General features: G+C 40.9%; 1 protein-coding gene across 30 annotated transcripts in view; it reads left to right on the top strand.

The window, feature by feature from the left end:
* TCF12 (transcription factor 12) overlaps positions 1–15,574 on the top strand; it is a 141,706-nt gene that overhangs the window by 62,901 nt on the left and 63,231 nt on the right. For all 30 annotated transcript variants that reach the window (XM_083586474.1, XM_083586462.1, XM_083586464.1 and 27 more), the window contains one exon: positions 13,820–13,884. In XM_083586474.1, the coding sequence (XP_083442600.1) occupies positions 13,820–13,884 (65 nt within the window). The remainder of the gene's footprint in view (positions 1–13,819; positions 13,885–15,574) is intronic.

Genomic DNA, 15,574 nt, shown 5'->3' with positions numbered 1-15,574 from the left:
TGGCTTTAAGTACAGTAATACCTGAAGGCTTTATACAAATGTATCTGTATATTGCAGCAGGTGTCCATTTGTGCCCCCCCCCCTCCAGTGTTAGCAGCTGTGGCAGTCTGAGGAACAGCAACCGCCATCAGGTGTAGGACATTATAATTCACAGGTCACAAGAAGTTGCCACGTTGATATTTCTGTCTTTGCTACAAATCCTCTAAGGGGGTCATCCTCCGTGACCATCTTGCTGCTCTCAGCACTGTAGAGACACTGCCTTTGAAGTCAAGTGCAAAGAAATTGTGGAGTGAGCAGGTGTAAGGATACAGGGGTTTTTTCACTCAAGGGAGCATACAGATAATCTGAAAAGACAAGTGAAGATTTTGATCTGCCGGTTACATATGCTCAGAGAGAAAAATACCACTATAGTTTTGAAAAGTGTCCTATTTAATTTTTAAAATGTAGAACTAACATTATTTTTCTTTATTTGAATATCAACAGTAAAAATGCTCAGAATGCTGCATACTATTTCAATTTCTTAAAATTAGGCCAACCTATTACAAGACTAGCAAAAACTTTTTCTTTGTTTAATATGGAAAAGCAAACCACATGAGCACTAGTTCACATGTAACGCTAAACCAGCTGGCTTCGTGTTTTTGCTTTCACTGCTATAGGAAGGAAGGAACCAAGGGATGACCGCTTGAGGTATATGCCCTGTATGTAGTGTGAAGTGTTTTGAATATTGATAATGTTTGTTTGAAGGTGAGATATATTTTAGTGCAATACTGAGTATTAACACATAAAAAATAATTTTAATAATAATTTCTTATTTGTACTCCGCCCATTTGACTGGGTTGCCCTAGCTACTCTGGGTGACTTCCAACATATATAAAAACATAATAAATCATTAAACCTTAAAAAGCTTCCCTATACAGGGCTACCTTCAGATGTCTTTTAAAGGTTATATAGTTACTCATCTCCTTGACCCAGGGGTCAGCAAACTTTTTCAGCAGGGGGCCGGTCCATTGTCCCTCAGACCACATTCTACTCGATGTAAAAACACACTGATTCCTGGACTGTCCATGGGCCAGACTATATTTTAGGGGGGGGGGGGAATGAACGAATTCCTATGACCCACAAATAACCCAGAGATGCATTTTAAATAAAAGCACACATTCTACTCATGTAAAAAAACCAGGCAGGCCCCACAAGTAACCCAGAGATGCATTTTAAATAAAAGGACACATTCTACTCGATGTAAAAACACACTGATTCCCGGACTGTCCATGGGCCAGATTTAGAAGGCAATTGGGCTGGATCTTTCCCCCAGGCCTTAGTTTGCCTACCCATGTCCTTGACATCTGATGGATGGGTGTTCCACGGCGTGGGCGCCACTACCAAGAAGGCCCTCTGCCAAGACATTTCAGAAGGATCTTATAAAGCTGGGACAACACACAGCGAAATAACGAATGAAAACTGCAAATCAGTGCACACTAAACAGAATACCCCAGTGGAGTTCTATGTTAGTTGCATTCATTCAAGGAAGATCTTGGAGTCATTTTCCATGTATCTTTCAAAAAGGCAAATCCTAGGGCTCGCTGATCAGAAGGTCGACGGTTCAAATCTCTGCGACGGGGTGAGCTCCCGTTGTTCGGTCCCAGCTCTTGCCCATCTAGCAGTTCGAAAGCATGTCAAGTGAAAGTAGATAAATAGGTGGGAAGGTAAACAGGATTTCCATGCGCTGCTCTGAAGCAAATTAGTCATGCTGGCCACATGTCTGCGGACAAATGCCGGCTCCCTCGGCCTATAGAGCGAGATGAGCGCCGCAACCCCAGAGTTGTCCATGACTGACCTAACCGTCAGGGGTACCTTTACCTTTACTTATTCGGGATTATTAGGGAAGGAATATGTAACCATGCAGAAATCATTGTCCTCTAGCCATTCCACATTTCTAAGAGATCTTTGGAACTCCCTGCCCATTGACACCAGGCAGGTTTGCTGTACTCTTTTTCGGGACCTGCTTAAAATGTTTTTGTTAAGGCAAGTCTCTCCAGACATGTAGAAGCTACATGTGTTTTCTCTCTCTTTAGATATTGTGGATATTTTGCAATGGCAATGTGCTGCAGCCCCCAGCCTCTCAGTTGTCTTTTTGTATGGATTTGCTCATAGAAAAAAATACTGTGCTGACCTGGTACAGACTACGTCACTTCTTACATTTTAGTTCTGTAGGCAAAAACGGCAGAAATACACTGTTTACAGTTTCTGTTTATTGTTAAAATTCAATGAAAATTTACTTTTAAAAAACTATAAAGACTAAAACTATGTTATACTAAAGGCCCATTGGTGTTGTGGCAAGTTAAGAGTACTGGAGATCTTTGAGATGTCACAGCAATATTTGAAATAAGTTACAGTAAATTATTTGTTACCTTCTATAGAAGCAGCAGGCATGAATGCAGTGTGGAGATGCAGAACATGACACTGACATAAAACTTCTTTGACATATCTTTTTCTGTGCATTGGAAATAAGACTGGATTAATACAAGTAATGGGTGGAAGTATTCGGAGTTTATAATCTTAGTAACCTCACGACACTTGGTATAGCTAAGTATGGTCCTAGGATTTCATGGACATAAAATTTAGGAGATAATAATTTGTTAGGGGAAGTTTTGGTGGTTAGTGAGAGGCTTCTAGTACAAAGTTGGAAAGATCAATCCAGCAATCAAAAAGTGGACTAGCATCTGGGGAGAAACCTAATGTATAATTGTAAAACAAAGGTGGACACTTGCCATTCTATCTGGATGAAATATGAAATATGTTCCCATTATGCTGCCTCTTGATGCCATATATGTGTTGGTCAAAAAAGGAAAACAATATAAACCTTCAGGGGATATAAAGAAATAAAAGAGCAATCGTCCAGCGAGTATAAGTACTTGCACTCTGTAGGCTAGCTGCCAGATTTTACTTTTTTATTCTCTGTCCCGCTCTGCTCTTCTGCCACAGGAATGATTGGTCTGAATGCAAGATGCCACACAGTGGCAGTATGGGGCTACACTGACGAGTGGGAAAAGCTTTAATCAATTATCTTTGTATATAATAATAAAAAAATGCATAGGTACTACACTAGAAAAGTTGTCAAAATAAATATTTTGCAGTAGTCTAAGGGGAGGTGTGTTTGTGTATTCACACATTAAAATTTGCCCCTTTAGCTCCACTAGCCTAGTATTTTTTAATGGCTTCTTTGTGTGAAAATGGAATTGTATGTGGGTTTTGCCTCAAAATGAATGATCTTATCACTGATCTTGGACTGAGCAAAATATCCTCCAAGGCAGAAGTTTTCAGCTTCAAGTCGCTTTAGTCTCCACTCCATACAGTTTCAACTCCGTGACTGTACTTCAAACTGCACTCTTATTAATATGCACAACCTAAAATGCTTTCAATAGAAGGTTATTAGAATGCTAGTTTGCATCCTTCAGTGAATGAAATGATGTGTGATTATGAAGTCATCAGGCATGGACCAGTAAGACTCGAGAGAGCCTCCCCCCTCTGAGGTCCTTAGGGTGCCATTGATTGGTGACCATGTGTTTGTGCCCGATAGACTGTGAAATGGTGTGTTGCTACACGGCTGTGTTGCACCTGCGCCCCACCAAGGTGATTGATTGGTTTGGTCATGTGGAATGTTCCCATCTGGTCTGCAGTAATGTGTTCTCCCCCACCCCCAGCAAATAGCAAGCGCTGCCTTAATAACTATAGCAAGTAGTCGCAAAAGGCTAAGGAAGATGTTCCTTTTTAAAATAGACTAGGATTTCAGACCATACTTTCTCCCATTTCTGTGGTATGCATTTGGGGTTTTTGGTTTTAAAGAAACCAACGACAGTATGCTCACACACACTTTAGAAGGCTGAGCAATCATTTGTAAATAATAGTTGATATCAAAAATAATTTAAGGGACCAGCATCAGAGCTCTAACCCCCATTTCCACAGAACACTTCTACTGTCTGATTAATTTATTATCCTTAAAACCTCACTTTTTTTAATTGGTTGTTTTATTTATCGTTAACGATTTTGAAATCTAAATAGCAAAAAAAAATATTATGTGGTTGTCTTAGTTTTCTATCTCTCAAAGATTCATTTATAATATTGGGCAGTCTTGTTTGCTATTTCTTAATCTCAGTTTTTTCATAATTGATCTATTCATTCCATCTAATGACTAATTACATATCAGACCACTTCATCAGCAGTATTCATCACTGTAGAATGTAATAATGACATTTCAACAAAGGAAAAAATAAATATGCAAATAAGAACTCATTAACATTTGCACGAGCTGTTTGAATAATCACATTGCTTACAAGACTGTAATTAACCGAAATTGATGCTGTGTTCAGGATTTGATGGTGTGTTTTCTCAGCATTTTATTGTTACTACTCTGGGGGCTGGAACAAAGTTCTGCTCTTCTTTGAGCCTCATTTCTGACTTGATATGTTGGGTTGTGCCAGGTACCAGAGACTTTGGGGAGTTTTTAATTCATCTATGACCTACCCTCAATGCATATGAAGATATTTGATTTAAATGGCCTTATTTCTAATGAAGCACTGTTAGACTTCTGTAATTATGCAGCAACTATGGGGAAGAAGGAACCATGAGAATTAGAAAGTGCTCATTTTTAACAGCATTGTTACACATACCACATTATATTGATTTAGGAGTATTATTTGCATGCAGTATATTATGCAAATACAGATTTGTTCAACAAAATGATTTTGTGTCGGGAGGTTTGAGTTTAGTGTAATTGAAAATCAGTTGCTTAGGAAAATTATAAAATATATAGTCATTTCACAGCAGTTTCACTTCTTCTGTTCTTCATTTTTGTGCTGTGTTCATGGCTTTTGCCATAGCTATTGTTTGTGTCAGGTTTTTTTGGATGACTGCAAATGCTGATTATAACAAGTTTAAGGAATTTTCTTTGTTGAATATGTACCCATGCCATATGGTTCAACACAGAACATTAACTTGACAGGGATAATACATTGTAGTATATGGAGACAATTTTGCCTGCAGCTTAACTATTACTCATTCTGGTTGGGGGCCACAAGTACAGAATTCAGTTAACATGCAGATGAATTTGCTTGACAAGAGTTGCACTTCTAATTTTTGCCATGTAATTGGAGCACACCCTCCTGTTTTAAGGTAGCACCAATAGTAAACATTGCATTCACTGAGAGGAAGAAATATACCTACCTAATAGTGGATTAGATCAAATATAGTGCCAACCCTTTACCTATGTGTTTACCACCTTGCTTCACATGCTCAAATTTCTCTCCTTATTTCTGATTTAGTGACAAGCCTTAGTTTGTTGATGCAGTTGAACTGGACAGACTGTGTCATGCAAGCCATAGTTTGCCACCTAATTATAGCTTACAGTCTGGTTTGCTGGCAAACAGTGGTACTCACAAACCATAATTTGACCAGTTCAGATGTAAGAAGTTAGAGCACTTGAAGGCAGAGGGCAGTGCATACACACAACTTGTCACTATAGACCAGAGCTTTCCAAACTTTACATGTTGCTGACACACTGCGACACAGTAATTCAGTTTTACTAGCAAACTAACCCCTTATAAAAGCGCGGGGAGCGTTTGGACGACACACCTAGACACTGCAGCCAACACACTAACGTGTTGTGATACACAGTTTGGAAAGCTCTGCTATAGACTATGATTGGTTTTTTGTCTGAACTGCCCAGTAAATAAGGTAAAGCTTCTGTATATCCCATATACACCCTTCTAAGCTTCAGTTTCTATAAATTTTAAAGCTATCCATTTCATTCAACCTAAGAAGTAGTGAAATCCTTATATTTTAGTTACAGATAGGTAGCCGTGTTGGTCTGCCATAGTCAAAACAAAATTTTTTTTTTCCTTCCAGTAGCACCTTGAAGACCAACTAAGTTAGTTCTTGGTATGAGCTTTCGTGTGCATGCACACTTCTTCAGATACACTGCGTGTGTATCTGAAGAAGTGTGCATGCACACGAAAGCTCATACCAAGAACTAACTTAGTTGGTCTTTAAGGTGCTACTGGAAGGGAAAAAAAAAATTTCCCCTTATATTTTAGTATGTGACATGCATCAGTAAAGCCTTATATCTGAATTAGTCTTATTTTAATCCAAACTCAAGTTCAAGATAAGCAGGTTCCTGGAGATTTTGAAACATTGTGCGCAAGCACTATTGGTGAGCACTCACCATTTTTTTCATGAAGGTTTCCACAGAAATCTTGCTGAAGGAATGGAGATAGTATTCCAGGGAGATTTTGCTGTATGTATGGAAGTTAGACTAGTTTTAGCCTTTCATCAATCACTCCTAAAAACATTGGCATTTACGAATACTGTTACTAGTTATTCCCAGTTCAACAGTCATGTGTATTCATTTATCATTGCAAACAGACTAGTTAATGCTGCATGTGAAATCCAGTAGCAAAGGGTTAGTTAGTGCCTGCTTCACCAAACAAGGCTAGATGCCAGGGGTGTCTTACCCATAGAGGCTAGTGGCGCAGGGCGCCAGGGCGCCAAGTTCTGGAGGGCGCCAGGGAAGAGGCAGAGGCTGGATGTGGCACCTCCCGGCATCAGCTCGCCACCCTTGCTTGCCTCCGCGATGCCGCCCACGCCAAAGCAGCACCACGCCTGGAGCCTCCGTCTGCCGTGGCCACCGTGGCATGAAGCGGCCAGCTGAGCCGGGAGGCGCCGCGTCCAGCCTCCGCCTCTTCCCCGCCAGAGGAGCCGTCCTCTAGCCGCTGCCCGCCTCCTCGAGCCCCGCCGGCAGTGCCGTCCTCCCTAAAAAAAAGGACAACTCTGGGAAAGGGGGGGGGCACCAGAGGGAACTTTGCACCACGGCATCGTATATGCTTAAGATGGCCCTGCTAATTGCTGCTTATGGTTTTTAAAATTACTTGAATCAGGTTGTGGCCCACAGCTAGGGATGCTGAATAAGTCCAATTCTCTTTTAAAGTCATCCAAGCTATTAGTTGTCCCTGCCTCCTGTGGACGTGAGTTCCATAGTTTAACCATGCACTGCATGAAGAAGGACTTGAACAATACTGGCCCAGACTAGTATGATGCTTGAAGCTGAGTGTCCTCTACAAGCTTTTCAGAATTAAGGATGTAGAGGAGATAATGGTGATAATGTTTCTACCTTTGCACTGAGCTCTTTCCCCACCCCCAAATACTTGGGAACATGCCCTGCTGTGGGCCAGGCAGGAGGAAAAGGTGGTGATGATGCCCCTGAAATGCTCCCCCTGCCCCCAAACACCTCAACAACAAGCAGGAAAAAGATGATCGTTATTATTGTCATCAGCATGCCTCTGCACTAGACTGCACCCACAACTCTGAAACAATCCCTGCTGCAGGGTATGCAGCAGAAATGAGAAATGAGAAAATGTTCCCATATGCAACATCTCACCCAACATCCCACCCTCATATTCAACTGTGGTTTTTCCCAAACAGCTGCATGCTCCATGTACAGGCAGGCATCAAAACAAATATAACAAGAATTGCTCCTCCCCTCCACCCCAGTTTTCAAAAAAATATCTCAGGGGTCAGCAAACTTTTTGGGCGGGGGGCTGGTCCACTGTCCCTCAGACCATGGGGGCGGGGCGGACTATATATATAATTTTAAAAATGAACGAATTCCTATGCCCCACAAATAACCCAGAGATGCATTTTAAATAAAAGCACACATTCTACTCATATAAAAACACACTGATTCCCGGACCGTCCACGGGCCGGATATAGAAGGCAATTGGGCCGGCTCCGGCTCCCGGGCCTTAGTTTGGCTACCCATGAATTATCTCAAGCAGCTGTCTGCTGCCTGTTCCACGTGGATGGCAGGCAACAAAACAAACAGGGCAATAAACAGGTGGCTCCAATGACTTGAAAATAAGACAAAAACAGTTAAAGTAAACTAAAGTGAAATAGGAAACAGTAACTCTTTAGGACACCAGTGGTTTCTACTGTCCAAATAATTCGCTTGTCAACCACATCTGTGATTTCATTTATTGGCTACAAACACTGACAGGCAGGAGCAGCTAAGCCAGTTCATTTTGGTTAGAAGGGCACCTATATATTTTGTTTCGTAGCCTTTTTTCTAGGAGGGCTAGAAGCTTCATTTTCTTTCAAAATGGAAGCTCAGAGACTGGGACCCCCACCTGAAGGCACCAGAGAAAATATTCGCGGACTATGGTTGGCAACCCCTGAAATAAATGTTACAATGATAAGAGAGGAAAGCTCAAAAATGGCCTAATAACTGAAAAACAGATTGGGAAGAAATGCAGTCAGCTCACAGATGCTCCACAAGAAAACTAAAACTAAATTCACTATGTAAATTATTCATGGCAAATTATTTGCTTGGCTCTTCTAGACATTTAGAGGAAATGGAATTGTGGACCTCTGAACTATCAAGCAAAGTAGAACACTAGTTATCTCTTTTGTAAAATCATCACATATAAAAGTAACCAACACACAACTAAAAGGTCAGCAAAAGGAGGGTATTCAAGTAACAATATGCTTACAACCATAATTATTTTTATTAAGCTGTGAAAAATAATTATACCTTAGTTAACATTCTGCATGTATTTAGTAACTGCTTATAAACTGCAGCAATCCAGGAACATGACCACCTGGGAAGAGAACGTAATTAAAATGATAATAGGCCCAATGAGAAGAGAGGGTATTTGCTCATCTTTGGCCCAGGGGAAGAGTACTGGTTAACAAATGCCTCAAAATGTAAACAGCACAACAAATCTTTTGAAATATTCATCCTGTTGGGAAGAAGCAGTTTTGTTAAGGTGCAACATTAAGCAGAAATAAAAGCAAGGGAACATGCAATCCTACATGCCTTTTTATAGTCCAATCCTTTACTGCTAGTGAGTTTTGTTTGATTAGCATTTTCTGCACAGTGGCTAGAAAAAAATAGGCTGCTCAAATTTTAAACAAGCAGGTATTGGAAAATGAAAACTATTTCAAACATTTTGCACATGGTACCTGTCCAGTGTGTTATCCTCCATCCCCCCCACCTTAGCTCAAGCAATCCATTATACTTTAGGATCTCATGCATTTTGGGGAAAGGTATGTGGTTTTCCCTGCTCCTAGATGTGTATGTGAAGTGGAATATGTTCAGGAGAAGACAAATGAATAAAATAAAAGCACTGCTAGATCAAACCAAACGCCATCCACAGTGGCCAACCAGATATCTATGGATGCTCACATATACGGTGTTATAAAATCGACATACTGTAGTATTCTTTTTTCATATTGTTTCAGTAAATGAAATCAGCATATATTGCATGTAAAGTGCTCAAACATTGCTTTGTTCTGGAAGCTGTAAGACTCCAAGTCATTTAGATGTTTAATGTTATATTCTGTATTTGCTTTGCAATCAATAGTTGAATTCTTGAAGAGTTGTGAAGTATTTTAATTCCCTCCTTTTTTTAAGTAAGGGCCCAGAAAATCCAAAGATGTAGTGTGCTGAATTTCCAAGACTTGAATTTCTTTAAAATGACAGGAGTGCACATTCAAAACAAAAACACAGTGTTTTGCCTCCTGATGTTACTCTTTTATTCTCTGCCTCTTACAGCAACTTTGAGCTAACATTTACACATCACCCTGCAGTCCACACCATTTCATTCAAAATGTGGTAGGGTGAATGCATTCATAAATGATCTGGGGTTGAGCAGTGAGAGAGTCAGATTTTCAGGTGACACTAAACTGTTTATGATGGTGAAAATCTAAGTAGGGTGTTTCCTTATATTCTTATGCCATATGTTGTGTTATAATGGTGAAATGCTAAATCAGAGGTTTTTGTATCAATGTAGTATGTATTCATCATAGTAGGAATGGGGATCCCTCCCCCCTTTTTTTGCTTTTTTGAGGGTTGCATTTATTCTTGTCCAACCCTTTAGGTTTGTATGACAGCAGTAGAGATGACAAAAAATGGGATGTGGTCATCCCACACACATACAAACACAGATACCTCCCTCTTCAGAATGGAGAGAGGGGTTTGCTGAAGTTCCATTCTCCACAATCCTTCCTGCTGATGCAGTTCCAACAAAGCTGATTTTCCTTGCCTTTGTCAATGGGGAAGCCACTGGCAGCAGTCAGTTCTCCTCTTCTTCACAGAAGGAGCAGGCAGGTTTACTAAGGGATGCCAGTGATTGCAAGTATAGTGGTACCTCGGGTTAAGAACTTAATTCGTTCTGGACCTGAAACTGTTCTTAACCTGAAGCACCACTTTAGCTTATGGGGCCTTCTGCTACCGCTGCACCGCCGGAGCACAATTTCTTAACCTGAGGTAATATTTCTGGGTTAGTGGAGTCTGTAACCTGAAGCATATGTAACCTGAAGCGTATGTAACCCGAGGTACCACTGTATTCAAGAAAGATCAAAGTGTTCGGCTGTCTACTTCCGCATCAGTGCTCCAACAAGCTTGGATGTTTTCCATGTGCAGGCAGAAATCACCAAGCATTGTGTTAAGATCAGAGCAGATGAGAGAGAAAGAGAGATCACTACTGCCATCCAATGCCTCCTGAAGTGTAGAGAAGCAGGGTTATCTCCCAGCACTGACAGTGCTGACCCTGCTGGACTCTGTGCAGGTGCCATTTTTATCTTTTTTTCAGTGGATATGGTGCCACTGTTGCTGCCGCCGCCACTGATATATGCAGGAGGGGATTGGCAAACCAGTTTAAATGATTAAGTAGACATAGTTCATTAACGCTTTAGTTGCATATTTGATTTTGTAATGGTGTTATGGGAAGGGTGTGTATTTAATATTTCTCTCTTGGAAGAATGAGAGGGTTGGAGTGGAAGGAATATATTGGAGCAGCCTTCCCTGCCCCACCACTTGTTTGCCAGTACTCGGTGGCAGCCTGTTGCTCAGTGGAAGTTGAGGGCAGAAGGTTTTCCCAATGTACTCTTTGTTTTATCGCCAGCTGATCCCACTTCATGAGACTACCTGGTTTTATGGCAGTGGCTCCTGCCCTTCTTTGTATTAATGCAATGGAGATGTAAGCAGCACTGTTGTGACAGGACACACTCTTCTCTTGAGATGCTTCCTGTGAGCATGGGGTGGGGGTTATGCTGCATGCTCAGCAGGAACAGGAGGCCTTGGGTTGCCATGAAACCCTGCCTGATCTTGTAGAGTGGATCAGGACCAAGAAATCCTGGGTTCAAATTCCCACTTAGCCACAAAGTTCACTAGGTGATCTTGGCTCATTCACTTTTTCTCAGCCTCACAGGAGAACCACCCCTGAGCTCTTTGGAGAAGAAGCTAGATAAACCTGAGTTCAAGTTCAAGAGCAATTCCTCCACAAGGAAAGGTTACAGCTTTTGAACATTTTAGTTTAGAGCAAAGGCAAATAAGAGGATACACAATTCTATGTGTGTAAAACTGCATGTTGCAGAGAAAGTGGATAGGAAAAAGTTTGCCCCAATCCCATAATGCTAGAATATGGGGCCACCCAGTGCAGCTGAATGTTGGAAATTTCCAGCAAAATTAAGTACTTCTTCGCACAGCACATAGTTTGTTCCCACAAGAGGTAGTGGTGGTCACCAACTTGGATGGCTCCAAAAGAGGTTTACACAAACTCATAGAGTCTACTAACCATGACTACTAACCTACTAAGTATGCCTCAGTATAGCAGTTGCTTGAATTGCAGGTGGGAAAAGTGCTGTGGCCTTCAGGTCCTGTTTGTGGGTTTCCCATAGGCCACCGTGAGAACAAGATGCTGACCTAGATGGGTCTTTGGCTTCCCACATTCTTTTATTAATAACGTACCCACCTTCATTAAAAAAACAAAAGATTCCATACAATATGGGGGGAGGGGAAAACAAAAATACAGAAAAGCTCACAACCAACATATTTCTCATTGTTAAAAATGGAAACAAGATTTGAACAAGATCAAAACAACCAGTACTTGTTATCAGTTCTTCAAACGTTGCTTACAAATCTCAAGAGCCTGGAATATAACATTGGCGGTCAGCTGCATGGAATTGCATATCCGTGACCAGGAAGGCCATATGCTGCTCTAAAGATCTTTCTGGGAAGGGAGCAATTAGAGAACAAATAAATCTTTTGACCCTATAAAAATTACAAAATAGTAACTTGTATAATGCAGTTTCTAACCCCTACCTTTTACATGGGCATACACGCTTCACATATGGCATGCCGTTAAATCTTTCTTCAAAAATAACTGGCAAGAAAATGCTGCAGAAAATTAATGCAAATGGTTTCCTATACTTTAGGAAAAGTAACAACTTCAAGTAATTAACAGTCACCTTGTGGATTCACAGCACCCCCTGATATGATGGTGGTGGTGGTGGTTGCTGCTGCTGCTGCTGCTGCTGCTGTTGTCTATACACTGTTTACTTGCTAAAATGGCTTCTATGTATTGAAGAACATGCCTGTTATAGACCAGGGATGGATCTATGACCCTCCAGTTGTTGAATGTACTCCAAACTCCTATCAACCCCAGCCAGCATTGGGAGTTGTAGTCCAACAAAATCTAGAAGGCTCCACATTCTTAATTCCTGTTACAGAGCTCTGATGTCAAATTACATTGATCTGTTAAGAGAAACCAGATGTTTGCATTATTGTAGGGCACTGAAAAAAAGAGGGTACTGACATACCACACATACAAAATTTGTTTAACTGGAAATTCTTCTAACCACTCCTAAGAGTTTCCACACACTAGCAAGTTAGAAGTACACTCTTCCAAGAGTAAAAACTGCAGACAATAAGTTCCACCCCAAAGCCAGACCTTGCCTTCTACTGAAATAGAAGTATATTCTATCCTAAGAGCTGTTGATGTCACATGTTTGGGCTGAATCATCTCAGATCTAGAATTTAGCCATGCAGTGCTGGTTTTGCAATGAGGTTATGGGTCTAGTTGTTCTGGCCCTTGGAGTTACCTATTTCAAAGTGAATCTGTACTGCCTGGGAGCTCAAAGGCCCAACGGCAGCAGTCTGTAAATAAAGGAAGTGACTATTTAATATATGTTTGGGAAGGTGTTCTCCCACAAAGTTGTAGAGATGTAGATTTCAGCTTGTCCTCTGCCGCAGCAATTTTTCAGTACTTGTAATTTAGTCTTGTGCAAATATTTTGTTTATAAACCCTGCCTGGAATATTGCATACTTTAGTCAAAGCTGTTTATCATTTGGTATAGGGCTTCTTATTTACAGGAAAGAAAATGCTGAGTGCAGTTAACATGAACAGCATGATTCATACTGCTTCAAACAATTTTGCAAGCTAGGTATTTTATTTGCTTGGTCTCTTGACAGTTGCTGGGGGCAAATTCCTTGAGCAGAAAATTGGTAACTTTCTTTTGCTTTTTTAACAGTAATGTGTCCGTTTTTCAAGTAAGCGATAGTGAAATATGTGTCAGTCTTATTAACCTCCCAAGAAACTCCAGTTCTGTGTTACAAGAGGGATAGATTATCTGGGTCTCAACCCCTGCATGCCTTGCAGTCTTAAGCAGCAATTTGTAAATAACATTTTTTTCAATATCAAACAGCAAAAATAATTTCATACTTGGAAGGCATCAAAAGCTAGCATTTTTCATTACAGGTTTAGCAAGTGTATCAAATGTATTTTTTTCAAGTTCCTCATTTTAAGCCAAAGTGTGTAAATTAATAATTGTAGTTTTTGCTTCTGATAAAAAAAAATCTACCTTTTTAAGTATCAAACATTTGTACTTGTTTTCTTTTATGTACCCTTTATGCTGTATTGATATATTGTTAAATCTCTACTTATGAGGTTCTCTGCATGTAGGTAGTTCATTTTTATTTTTAATTTTATAGGAAAGACATCAGAAAGAACTCAATTTCCATTGTTTGGTCGAGAACCAGGACTCTCAGGCTGTCAGGTAAATGTTTTAGTTTTAAAACATTTCAACAGCTTATTAGAACTAATGCTGTTAGTGTTTCTGGGCATGCAGAGGTAATGCAGATGGCTTGTGATTGTATAGGATCTGGATATGTATGTTTGAAGTTAGTTTTCTGCTCTGCAATTCTCCCATTTTATCAATATATCAATATATTGCTATATCAATATATCAATATATTTATCAGTATATCAATATCATGACTCTACGATGCTCCACCTGCAGGTCCTGATTTTCTAACCATGGTTAGGAGATTGGGGACATGCTATAAAGTCTCTTGTTGTATCTCTTTCTTGCCATGGTTTGCTCTAACCATGGTGTCAGTGATGTAACCATGATGTGTATCAGTTCTAAGTAGCAATGGAGGCTTGGCTCTTAGGACACATCTGGCACTGCCCTGCCAACCTCAGTCTGCCCTGAGCCAATCCTCACCTGCCCGCCTTTACAACCAATGAGGGGTGGCTCTGCCTGCCATTTGCTCTGGCTCACTTCCTGTTGGTTTTCCAGTCTTCTGCTACACTCCTCCCCCTCTGTGAAGCTACAGTCCTCCCGCTCTATCTTGTTATCTTTTTGTGCAATAGCTTTTGTAATATGTGTGCAGTCATCTGTATTTTTGAATTTTAATATTGACTGAAAGCTACCTTGTGAGGGTAGTCACACTAGAAGGCAGCTTATAAATCTGTTAAATAAATATTTTATTACTATAATTATTAGAGTTTATTGCTACAATTTAATATTATGGTTCAGGCAATCTGCAAGTTGTCTTGTTCTCCAATTCCATGACTGCTAGGTTTGCCTCAGAACATAAGGTTAAAAGCTTTGTTAAATGCTTCCAAAGTTTGCTTTGCAATGCTTCTGTCAACAAATGATCTGTGTTGCACATTTTGGGCACTCTCAGTTTGCAAGGCAATAGTAAGTGGCACTTCCTGAGACCTTTTGTTGCACATTGCCAAGGATCTGGAGTGAGCATGTGCAAAAAGGCATGCCTGAAAGATCCGTTTACAATATCCAAAACAGATTTGCGCCACTGAAATTTCTCAGATCTCTATGTAGCAACAATATGCTTTCTGCATAAGCCCACTTACATCAATAGACAAATACATGATGCTTAGCACCAAACAGCAAAGGGAAGTGAATATCTATCTAAATCAATAAGACTGAACACTCCCTGAAACGAGGAGCTCAAAGTTTGCCCACACACACCCTGAGACAGATAGGGGAGACAGGAACTGCATTTAAAGGGGCAACAGGCAGTTACAGCTCTTCCTCTTCCTCAACCTTTGTTCTAACAGCACAGTGTTCAAATGAATTGGAAAAATTAAGAGGAGTTTTTATTTTGGAGTCGTGCAGGGCGACTTTTCTAGCCCCAAACCCTCAGTGCCAGCCAGAGGATCCACACTGTGGCTGGAGAAACGGCATTTCACTCAGGCAGCAGCAAACTTACTCAGGAGTCAGGTAGGGAAGCATTCTCACTTGTGTAGCAGCACCAGCAATTTGAATCCTGGGGTGCCTGTCAGTGTCTGTTAGCCTCCTGCGGTAGCCCAGGCTTCTGGTTTCCTGTCGGGTGCAAGCCCCATCTTTGCCACCCCGCGTTCACTCATGCTTTCCCCCTCCACCATATGAGTGAGCAAGGGCCGCCTTCTCCCACTCCCCATCCCTCCCCTCCACATGC

This window comes from Podarcis filfolensis (assembly GCF_964270895.1).
Source record: "Podarcis filfolensis genome assembly, chromosome: 14".
NCBI classification, from domain to species: Eukaryota; Metazoa; Chordata; class Lepidosauria; order Squamata; family Lacertidae; genus Podarcis; species Podarcis filfolensis.
Note: the sequence above shows the minus strand (reverse complement) of the source record. Positions and strands in the feature narration are given on the sequence as shown.